At 31.9% G+C, this 12,587-nt stretch overlaps 1 protein-coding gene and 1 non-coding gene across 2 annotated transcripts; both read left to right on the top strand.

Moving 5' to 3' along the window:
* The first annotated feature begins 1,126 nt into the window (after positions 1-1,126).
* On the top strand, positions 1,127-2,630 carry LOC11434380 (glycine-rich RNA-binding protein 5, mitochondrial). The gene is made up of 4 exons (XM_003598414.2): positions 1,127-1,244; positions 1,333-1,389; positions 2,190-2,317; positions 2,517-2,630. The coding sequence occupies exons 1-4, from the start codon at positions 1,127-1,129 to the stop codon at positions 2,628-2,630; spliced, it is 417 nt and encodes a 138-aa protein (XP_003598462.2).
* Positions 2,631-5,320: 2,690 nt separating this feature from the next.
* On the top strand, positions 5,321-5,394 carry TRNAT-AGU (transfer RNA threonine (anticodon AGU)). Its single transcript has one exon. It is a non-coding gene; the product is annotated as a tRNA-Thr (tRNA).
* The last annotated feature ends 7,193 nt before the right edge of the window (positions 5,395-12,587 follow it).

Raw genomic sequence — 12,587 nt, 5'->3', positions numbered from 1 at the left:
TTTGATTCACCTTCAAAATCCCTTCCTTCTACCACTTTCACCTTCCGAACTAAGCAATTTAGTCGCCACAAATTTGTACATAAATTTAATTACATTAAACCAGATTGCATTCTCATCCGACAAACATTTCCAAACCCATTTGTTAAATAGAGATAAATTGAACAATTGTAAATCATTTACTCCAAGACCTTCTTCGTCTTTTGAGTCAATTCTCGAATCACCTCTAAACTCCCCATAAATATCTTTCTGCCCTCTAAAATCCCCAATTTCCACCGTTGCCAATAGCGAAAATAATAAAATAAAAGATCAAACAACATACAAGAATTAACGAAAATTCAAATAAATCGTCGAAGAGGAACTTACTTTCAATGACACAGAACCAAGCTTTCAGAATAGTTATTGATATAGTGCCACCAGCGTTAACCATTGACCATTGATAATTCTAGTTCTCTCTACACTATCATCTCTCAAAATATAGACAACTGGGTAGTTCTTCAGTAATTGAGTCCAGTCCAAGACTCCTGAACTCCATTATTTGTCAACAGACAAAGAGATGGCTTTGAAAAGGATATGTATATCCTTTCCTCTATCATCGTATTTTAACTTGTGTCAAAATACTTGAAAACAAAAAAAATCGTTGATTACTCTTCATAACTACGTACTCGTAAAGGTCACATTTTGCCAAAAATAATACATGTGATAAAATAAAAAAATATGAATTATGTGAAAACTCAAAAACGACACCTAATTTGAGACGGAGCACCTATGAAGCACATACACTCCTCTCATGAGCTTGGACACGTGTCGTGTCAGACACCGACACTTGTAATTATACTGAATTATGTGAGTTTTTCATATAGTATAAGAATCGTTAATAACCTATGAAGCACGGGCACAGGCACAAACTCAGACACGGACACTGACACGCCGACACAGCTAATAATTTGAAAAAACCACATTTGCAAGTGTCGGTGTCGCACTCGACATGTGTCCTAGTGTGTCCGACACCGAGATACGCGTGATACGATGGATGTTTGTGCTTCATAGATGTAAAAACTCAAAACGACACCTAATTTGAGACGGAGTACTAATTTTACGTGGCTTGATTTTTTTTAAGCTTTGAGCAATGGCGTTATTTGGTAAAACGGGGAAGCTACTCAAGAATTCTGCTGTCAATCATGATTTATCTATGTCGGTATTTCAAGCAACTAGATCAATGTCATCTGCAAATCTTTTTCTAGGAGGTATGTTAGTAATTTATCATGTTCATATTTCTAAGTCTAAATGTAATGTAATGTGGCTATAATTTTTCAAGTTTCAATCAAAATGCAGGTATTTCATATAATACTCTCCGAAAACATTTTTCTCTCTATGGGAAAGTTCTTGATGGTAATTTACTTTTTCAGTCTCACAATCTACTAGATGCAATAACAAAAAACACGAGTTTCCCGCTTTTAAATTGTTTCTCAATGTGGGCCAAATGTAACTTTGTCTACTATCATTTGAGCGAATTTTAGTTTACACAGATGACATAGGATGATAATACGCTTAATCTTGTAATTTGATGTTATGAAGGTTTTAAAGAGAAGAATCTTCGACTTTTTACCGGGAATAAACCCGAATGGGCTCAAATGAAAGGGGTAAAAGTATATTTAACCTGGGTGTTTGGTTTGCAAAACAGTAAGTACTGCACAGAACAGTACAAGATAGAACATTACAACATAACGCATAACAGCACAGGACAAATTTTTTATGGCATTGAGTAATTTTTTGTTTTATATGATTTTTGGGGACAAAATGCTATTTTGGTATTTTAGACAACTTGTACGTGGGACAAAAAGTTGTGTTGTGGTTTGGCGAGGGACAAAAATATGAGTTTTTGTCCTGTCCTTTGCCTCCAGTTTGTCTTGTACCTGAAACAGTTTTACAAATCAAACACCGGACAACTAAAGTTGTTCTGTCCTGTCTCATTTTTTAGCAAATGAAACGCACCCTAATTTTATATATGATTTGATTGAGTGGTTACTTTGTTTGGATAAAATGAAATTTTCAAGTGAAGGTCACTTATTTATACCTGTGTACTCTTAAATGCTATTGTTTCTTGTGTGGGTGTACTTTGTTTTGTTCTTTGTTCCTCTCTTTTTGTTAGAATTAATTTACAATTGTAGTTGTTTTTAATGTTCCTTCAGCAAAGATTATCAGAGATCGTGAAACAGGAAGGCCTCGAGGTTTTGGTTTTGTAACTTTTGCAACGACGGAGGAGGCATCTGCTGCCCTTCAGACCATGAGTCTTGCCATTAAGTCCATGAAAAACCAGGTATTGTTAGTTTAACTAAACTACTTTACCTTAAAGAACCTCGAGAGATATTTGGCCAAAATTTTATACGACAGTTTGTATTGCAATTTCACCATAACTCATTTTTGCCGTTTGTTTCATTCGACACATTTTGCTGCTCTTTGCAAAACTCAAAATGTTGGCAATGCTTCTTGTAGCATCTAAAATTGTGTTGTCACAGGATCTTTATGGTCGGAAGGTACGAGTGAACTATGCTACAGAAAAGTCGGGTCCTGGGTTTAGTGGTGGTGGCTATCACAGCTGCCATCTCGAGACTACAGTAGAAACTCTTTAAATTAATACTCGGTAAATTAATAAACTCTCTAAAATAATAAATTTGTCCGGTCCCGACTTGGGCCAGTGTAAAAAATTGAATAATTCGATAAAATAATAAGATAATAATTTTTTGAGAGATCCCTTTATAATTTTCGGTCCCAAGAAAATCATAAATTAATAATTCATAGAAACTGAAAAAAAAAATATTACACTTTGTTGAAATATGATTCAATAGTTGTTTGTTTTCCTTTAAAGTTCAAGTCTGTTTGAAACTCATCTCTAACTTTTCTTATTGCATCCAATAGCTGAGGTGTTGTATTTTTGCTTAAGAATACATTGAACATTCCACTTGTTTACATTTACTATACACTTCAAAAGTCAAAAGTCATATTTCCAATGGATATGAATATAATATTTATTAATTGGGTTTTTCTATCATGTGCAAATTTGCACATGTTAAGAAGTTTAAAGTAGTAACTTTAGCTTGGAACTTGTGTTTTTTATATTAAATATGTAGCTTTTAATCAATAATTGCTGATTTTCAATGAAAAGTTACTACCTTTAGTTACCTTAACATGTGCAATATTGCACATGTTAGACAAACCCTTATTAATTTACATTGAGTCCCAAGATTTGGTGCAACGTAATTCTAAGAGACATAGACTAATTTGCCTTTTTGTTTGGTATGTACAATATAATTACTTAAAAACTCTTTAAATTAATAATTATTAATTTATCGATAAATTAATAACTCTCTAAATTAATAAATTTCTCCGATCCCGACATTATTAATTTATAGAGTTTCTACTGTAGTTACGCTGCTGATGGTGAATTCAGCATTAACTCCAATTTAGAATATGATGGTGAACTTGATAGCGACCAAGATGATTGTATAAGTGCAAAGAAGGTTGAGTTCAACCTGCGGAGTTTGCTGACAATACTTGAAGATACTCCTTGCAAAAAGCAAGAAACATGTGGGTTTTGATGATATAATCAATTGAGTTTCAAACATTTGTTTACTTTTTCCCCATTTAGTTTTCAGAACTTCATTGTGATAGTTTGTCAGCTTAATGACTGATGATGTAAATGTAAGAGTTTTCAAGGATTGATTGCAACTACATTTATAGTAATTTTATTATGATGGTTTGTATAGCACCGACGCTTTATATTTGAAGGTGTGTTCAATACCCGACGCATGTCAGTGTCGAACATGGCATTGACACATGATTACTCCAAATTTAAACTACCTTGTCATTTACACCTCTCACTTTTTACATTTACACCTATTTGTCATGTTATTTTAATGCTTGAACCCCCCTCAAATTTGCAGCTTGAACCCAATATCTCACCTATGTGCAAAGAAAGCTGTGTGTTGCACCAGCATATTGGACTTTTGGACAATTAAAGATGCACACACTCCATTCTATAGTCAAAATCAGCTAGTTGTGCAGGCTACAAAGTCAAAACACACTACTTTATCGAGTAATTGGAAGTGGAATTACTAATATTTTGACCTACAAAATATCTTGTCTAAAAAACAATTTATAAATTACTCCTTCCATCCTATAATAAGTGAGTCATTTGCAAAAAAAAATTATTTTAAAATAATTAACTCATTTCACTTTTCAATACAATTTTAATTACTTTTTTCAATTATAACTCTAATTAATATTACTTTCATCACTCTCAATTCAGTATATTTTAATTTGCATTTATGATAATGTGGAATGCATCAATCCTTGACAAGACACTCAAAATAATTTTCATCTCTATTTTTCACTAATACACTTCTTAATATATGTAAAATGAACAAAAGACTCATGATTGATTTATTACAAATATAATGTAGTATATAAACATCACGTATTTAATGCACTAGAAAAAAAAATATAAATTGCTTATAAATGTGATCGAATGAAGTATATCTTAATTGATGCAAAATGATGGCAATTTTCCTGTCAAAAAAACCCACCTAACATGACGGGTAACATTAAAATCAACGGTCTCATCTATAATTTCATGTAAGCAATTCTATTATCATAATAGTGATCGTTAAACCAATAATTGTCTTGTGAATTATATTAATATATATTATTATATAATATTATAATTATTAATTAAATTTTAAAAGTTTGAACCTCCTGCTCTAGGTTCCTGGCACGCCACTGATGGAGGAGGTTGAAGGATGAGTCGATGTTTTAGTGATGAGACCATTGAGGATGATTTATGGTATTTGGTCATACAACTAGTGTTATATCTGCACGGACGCACAGGCTACGCCGTTGGTGCATTATTTGCGGTACAATATTGTTTCAATTTGTATTTATAACAAAGTACCGTTTCATCCAAAATAAAATAAGAGTTTTCCTATCATATGTAAATTTGTATATGTTAAGAAGTTTAAAATAATGTTTGTTTTAGAACTTGTGCATTCTACATTAAATATATGTTATGTGCAAATTTTTATTGTTGTTTTTCAATTAAAAAAATTGATGTTAACATCTGCAATATTACACATGTTATGCAAACCCATAAAATAAAAAGTGTGTTATTCATTTGAGGAATAAAATAAAAATTTGTGTTCCAATAGTAGGATTACCGAGCATATGTGTCATGCTTTCTCTATTAGTTCTTCATTGAGTGAAACAATTTCTTTGAAGCATTTACCAATATTGTATTTATATGTTTGATTCAAAAAACCAACAAGCAGCTTTCATAGCTCAGTTGGTTAGAGCACCCGTTTAGTAAGCGGGAGGTCTTGAGTTCAACTCTCAATGAAAGCAAACTATTTTAATTTTGTTTTTTTTTTAAATTTTATACATCTTTTGGACCAAATTTTGCAAACATATACACTACTTTGTGGTTAATTAATTTTTAAACTTTTTTTTAACGAAATTATTGTGGCCAGTTTAAAAATTAAAATCACTCACTGGTCGGTCACATGGATCTTTCACCCAAAATAAAAACATCACCCATAAAAAAAGTGAAAACTTCAAGTTTGTTGTATAATGAAGCATGAATTTTGCTAATTACTTAAACAGTATCGCTCATTCTCAAAGTAAAAGTTGAAAACGCCCTACGTATGTTAACTTGCGTAGCGTGAGTTAACATACGTTAGTTATAAGGCGAACATGACTTAAGTCATGCAACGTAAGTTAAGTCACGCGACGTTACTTAAGCCAGTTTTCAGCAACACAGCAGCACAATTCCCTCATTTCCCAACTTTTCGTTAAAATTGTGTTTCTAAAATTATTCGTTCTCTAAGTTATTCGTTATGGTTGTACCAAAATTATTATTGAATAATTGCATGTTCACTAAATAGGGAATGAAGGAACAAAGGCAGTAGCTATTGCCACTGTCACTCTGGTCTGCAGCGTGCATAGCAGAAGCACCAGCGTGAGTTAAGTCACGCTACTCACGCTACTCATTGAAGTTTTTGGTGCATGCTTTGTACCAGAGACAGAACTAGTGTGCCTTAAGTCAAGCAACGTGACTTAAGTCTAGTAACGTGACTTAAGTTACGTTTCATATTGCACTAGCGTGACTTAAGTCACGCTACCTGCCTTAAGTCACGCTACCTGCCTTAAGTCACGTTTCAATTTACACTAGCGCATATTAAGTTGCGTAAGGGTAAAAATATCTTTTATTTTGAGAATGAGCGAAACCATTTGGATAATGAACAGAATTCATGAAGCATGAACTAACCAAAAACTTTTTCTTTGTCTTTTTGGGGTCTGCAATAAAAAGAAAATATAGTACTTTTTTTAAAAGTTACGGTACTATATTACAAGATGTTTTATTTTTTAATAATAATAATTTAGAATAAAGGGGTGATATCCTAATTTAAGTTATGGAAAAACTTTTCTTCAAAAAAAGGTAAGGAAACACTTAGAGCTCAAAACACATTTACAAAAAGTTTATATTTACCGTCCGTCAAAATTATTTTATTCTATTTTTTTAATCATCTTTTTATTTATCTCATATTTTTTTATTCTTTCTTTCTTGTTGTGAATTCGATCGAAAAGTCACACCAATAACAACTTGATGTGTGGAATAAGGGATAGTTAAGCAACCAAAACAAAGTGTATGAAACAATTAAAATACAAGCCAAAAGTAGAAAACAACGGCGAGAAGAACACAAAAGAATTTGTTGACCCAGTTCGGTCCAAATTGACCTAGTCTGGGGGAGAGAGCAGCCCTACGATCCACTATATGATGAGTATTGTTACAAAGAGAAATCAATGTGTTACAAGAATAAGTCTCCCGCCTAATTCTACCCAAAGTCTCAGCCTCTTCCCGTAACCAAGAGACTCAATCCTAATAGTGTTTCCCAAGGTGAATCAACCCACAAACCCTAGTGTTTGTTCCGAAGAGACAAACTCTATACAAACCCTAGTTTTGTTGTTGCCTTTCTAAACCCTTGTTTCAGCCCCCTCTATCTCCAAGTTTGCTCTGATACAAGGTCTATATTTATAGTAAAAGTTTCGCTTAAAATTTGAAACAAATCTGCACCCAAAAATACGTTTATATTATTCGCCGCCAGCGCACCATCGTGCCACGATGTGACCCCATCGTGCCACGATTATGCAGAAACCTGATTTTAAGTTAACTCTCACATTTCTAATATTTATCTCTCTATTTTATTCTCGAGATTCACTTTTCATTTCGCTCATTCTCCTCTCTCTCTTTCTCGGTTTCTCTTCTTATTTTTTATTGTCTTTTTATATTTTTCTCTTCAGTTTCTCGTTTCCCCTTTTCACCTTCTTCTTTCTCTCTTCATTTTTCATTTACATGAGAGAGTGAAAGAAAGGAGAAAAAGGAAAAACGAGAGGAATACCATAGAGATAGAGGGAAGAGAGAGGAAGAAAAGAAAGAAAGATGGAGGAGGAAAAAATAGTTTAACGAGAGATTAATGAATAAGATAGATATTGTAATATGATAGGGAGGGGGAGATAAGATCAGGAGGGTATGAAGGAGAAGGCGGCAAATGGTTGTCATTACATGTTTTCCACCTTTATCTACGGACAAAACGTAGGTAATTCTAATGAGGCTATTTTAAAAACAATATGGACTTCTACCTACGGTGCGGCTGTCACTAAAATTTATCATTGTTTTATTTTAATTTTTATATTTTCTATTCTACTATAAATTCTAAAAATGAATAATTCATAAAATTGCCACTAAAATTATTTTAATCAATATAATAAAATATTATAATCAATATCATTTGGAATTTGAAATTGATTACTATAATCAATTTTTAGAATAAATTCTTAAAGTGACTTAACTAGAATAATTCTCCCTAACTTATTTTTACATTGTAATGTTTTTGAGTCTGTGTGGAACCATATTCACAGGTAGGGATGTCAATGGGTACCCATGGGTACGAATAGTATGATACACGTCCCCACCCCGTTGGATAAATATGTTATCCGTGCCCGCCCCGTACCCTCGTGGGTACGCACTATGTGGGCACCCGTGGGTATTGAGGTATCCATGGGTACCCATGGATTTTTGAATTTTTTTATTTTTTTGGTACAAATAATAACTTTTTTTAAATACCAAAAAATTTCAACTTTTAAACATCCATACGTAATCTATTCAAAATTTCATAAATCATACATAATCCATATAAAATTCATGATTCTTACATAATCCATTTGATATATTTTATGATGTGAATAAAGTAGAAACGGTGAACTTAATAAGATGAATTAACAAAATCAAAAATAAAAATAGGTTATTAGTGAAGAATCTTAGGTGGACGGTAAAATTTACTTCAATAAGGTAACAACTTTAAGTAATAAGATAAGATATATAAGGATATTTTAATAATTTACTTAATTTATTATCGGATTTGGGTACCTGTGGGTATGGGTACTATCAAATCTGTGTCCGTATCCATATAATAATGGGTAGTCAAATACCCGTTTATTATATCCATGGATACCCGTTTCGCTACCCGCCCCGTGCCCGTGATGGATATTACCCACGGATACCCGTGGGCATTGGTACTTTTGCCACCCCTATTCACAGGTAGATTGTTGTTTCTACTGTTATGCCTTGTGATACATCAAGTCTTTTTTTTATCAATTTAACTTTATTGGGGGTGCTGGCAAGTCAAGACGGTTCATCCTTTAGGTTATTTGGTTTGCAACACTGTGGGAAATTTGGAAAGAAAGAAATAACAGGGTTTTCAAGAACAAAAACTCCTCTATATTGCAAGTGGCGGACAGAATAAAGTCGTCGACATTTATGTGGTTGAAAGGGAAATATGTTAGTCTTCCCTCTAACTACCATGGTTGGTGGCTTAGCCCGTTTGCGATATTAGGTCTTGGTTAATAGTTATTCTTTATGGTTATTGCTTTGGTGGTTTGTAATTATTGTATAAATATTGTTTGAACTTTGATGTTTCTTCCTTAGCACACCTAGTGCTACGAAGGCCAGTTGGTTGTGTTAATATTATTCATTTTAGTTTCTTCAAAAAACAAAAAATGTCTCCCTAATTATGAACTATTATGCCATTTACTAAACCAATACTCAATATTCACAAAAATACTCAATACTCATAGAAATCAAAATCTATATATACTCCATTGCTCATTTAATTTATGGTAACAAAATTTGAATATAGCTTATTAGACAAAATGACATAATATCAAGTTACAACTTACACTCATTTCATACCTAAAAAAACTTACAATCACTTCTACAATAAGACATAATAAATCAAATTTTAACTTCTAATTTTTGGATCTTCAACAATAGCAGGTGCACCAAAGCTATTACGAACATCAACAAAAGTTGGAAGTCCACCAGTTATCAAGCCCTGTCAATAAGCTAGTAAAATAATCTTATAAGCCCGTGAGAAATAATTGTTACCATCAAGATCAACGATGTGTGGTTAAATGACTTGATGACATGTTACTCAGAGTGGGAGATATTCAAGTCATTTGATGATGTTGATATTATTCAAACATTCACCGCAAAGAGGTCTCAGAAAGAAAATTTACCTCCTAATTTTATTTAGCACATTATTGGCATGTAATGTTTCATCTCTTTTTTTTTTTCTTTTTCAAATTGTACTTTTATCGACAAAATGACGAACCTACTTTATTTTGATTTATAACTATTTATATATTATGTCACATGTGAATTTGCGGTGAAAATTTTATTCAGGCTCGATAAAATTTCTGGCTCCGCCACTGGAGACAAGCAAGTGAGACAACTCATAGATTAGTTAATGCGGCCACATTCTCAGCTAGTTTCCTAATTTTGGTATAAATATTCAATTATATTGAACACATTTTAAATAATGAAATGTTATAAACTTCTTACCTTAAAAAAAAAAATATATAAAAGAATATTGATATCACTTGCTTACCACATAAACGGGTAGTTTCATTTGTAAATGCCGACAATTATTTGTAAGATAACAATATTGATCATTTGTGTAATTAATATTTGATAGATTTTGTCAAATAGTCTAATAAGTATAAATTTATCTTTTAAAATGAATAAATGAGATGTCTGAATTTAAACTCCGACGGAATGTTCAACTAGTTCCGGATATATCTGAATTTAAAATAATGATAATAATTTGTGTAATTACTACTTTTTCTTAACCATAACGACTCTCCTAAATCAGAAAAGACCTCGTTTGTCTTTATTACATACACATTGACCTCAATTTGAGATGTCCCTCGTCAGCAATTAGATCTTGGTGGGTGATGCTTACCTATTAAGTTATGTCGATTTTGTGAACATAAATTTCTTTTCCTACTTTAAAAACTATTATTATTTGACAAATTTTGAACATTGAATTTACTATTGCACGTGTATGACTTTTTTTCTATTTTCTATGGATATTTCTAGTTCTAGATAGACTAAGTTTTTGTCGCATTATTCTTCAAATGACCAACAAGTAATAACACACTACCCGTGGCTGCCAAGTTACGTACATAACAAAATCATTGAATTGAACAAATTGATTGATCTTTATGGCTATGCTAATAATGCTATGTGTCACAACATAGAGAGACATCACATTAAGTTATATACTTTCGTAGCACCTTCCAAACTATATATGCGTCCAATTCAGTCTATTTTCATTTTCTAATTTCAACTATACGTATGCAATTTTTGTTCAATGAATCCACACATTAGGGTGAAATAAGTCGATTGAGTTTCATTCAACTTAACTTTATAATGGTTAATTGTGTTCTAAACTTGATCTAAGTTTGACTCAACAATCATGTATATTTAGTATACATTCTATCTTTTTATTTTATATCAACTATTGTTTAAACTTTGAAATAAGTTATTATATCTACTATGTACCATGCCCTTAAGTATAAGTCCAACTTTTAAAAGTGTCCTTAAAATATAAGTTTCCATTTAATTCGTTAAATAGATTTATTATTAATATCATTTTAATTTGAGTTAAATGTAAAAGAAGTTGAAGTAAATCTATGAATTATTATGAATTGTTTATGATTGTTGGTTGTCTTGGAAATAAGGAAGAGATCATGTGTTGATTTTTTCTTAATGTTGTTGTATTTTGATGAAAGTAGCAGAAACTCTTTAAAGTTTGAAAAGGAATCAATAGTTTTGACAGCCTGGGAATACTATTTTTTTAATACATAAATTATTGTGTTGAATTTTGAGCTTACTAGATGTTTCTAGAAAATATTGTAAAAACAAAGGAGATTATAGTGAAACTTTTTTAGAAAAAGATTACAAGAAAATGTTCAACTTTTGAGAAATTCATTTTGGAAGAATATTTCTTTTGTTATAACTTATAAGTATTGGAAACCCTAGAATTTAATTTCTATATTTAAATGGAGTATTTGGAACATTTTTGAAGGAAAAAAAAAAACAATTTCATAAGTTGACTTCTTTTGAAAAATAATTTGAGAATTCAAGATTTTTACCTAAGCTCCAACATATATGAATTTTGTGTTTGAGTTGGTTTGAGAGAAAATAAACCGTATATTTGAGTATGGTGTAAACCTATTTGTGGTCTAGTGTGGGATTTTGAGGGGGAATTTATTTTATTATCTTAGTCAATTGTTTGATTGAAGGTGTGAGAGGTCTATAATGAGATAAATGTGCTTTGTTTATGGACAACTAGATTGGGCAAGGACATTTTGTAATTACAACATACCACGGCTGTTAGAGAGAAATTTCACAACACGTCCATTAAGATGGAACTAGGGTCTACGGAAAAGTCAATCACTCATGATGGTAACCCGATTTAAATGACGTCTGAGATCTCAAGAAACAGTTAAATAATTAATAGTTAACAAGTTGTGAAGTGATATGAGGTGAACATGCTATAATATATCATAAAAGGCATGATTCATGAATCAATAAAAGGATATAATATAAACTCTTAATGAGATATATACACTCTATATAGAGTGAAGTAGTTAACTATATGAATACTCTTGATAACCTTACATTTGTGAATGTAGAAGTGTGACAACTTTCTATTGAATTCTAGGCAAAATTCCTAGAGCATTCATTAAATAGGCAAAACTTCTATTGAATTCTATTGTGCAAGGTCTTTAATGCACAAGCTTTTTTGAGAATACACATAAAAAAAAGATTGTGTGTGTTTTGATGTCAGTGATAAAGTTTAAGACTAGAAGTCACATTATTAAATTACTTTTTTGGAATATTTCGTTTGACACACATCAACTTATGCTGATCACACACCTATGTTAGCCCTCCTCTAGTCAACTCTTGTATGTGTTGCTCTTTAATGAGGCGAAATCACACAATTGATTTTTCTAATGATCAAATGATCTCGGTTATTGTTTTATAACCAAACTTGGCTCCTCTATATAAAGAGCTCATCTCCTTCAAATGAGCAACTAGTGAATTTTTTTATTCTCTCTCTTCAGCTCGATGCACTTCTGTCGCTACTCCCTTTCTTTTTTGCCCCTTCCAAATTAAAGAGTGTTCTTAAGAC

This window comes from Medicago truncatula, chromosome 3 (genome assembly GCF_003473485.1).
Source record: "Medicago truncatula cultivar Jemalong A17 chromosome 3, MtrunA17r5.0-ANR, whole genome shotgun sequence".
Classification (NCBI taxonomy): Eukaryota; Viridiplantae; Streptophyta; class Magnoliopsida; order Fabales; family Fabaceae; genus Medicago; species Medicago truncatula.
The sequence above is the reverse complement of the archived record's forward strand: the minus strand, read 5'-3'. Positions and strand labels throughout refer to the sequence as shown.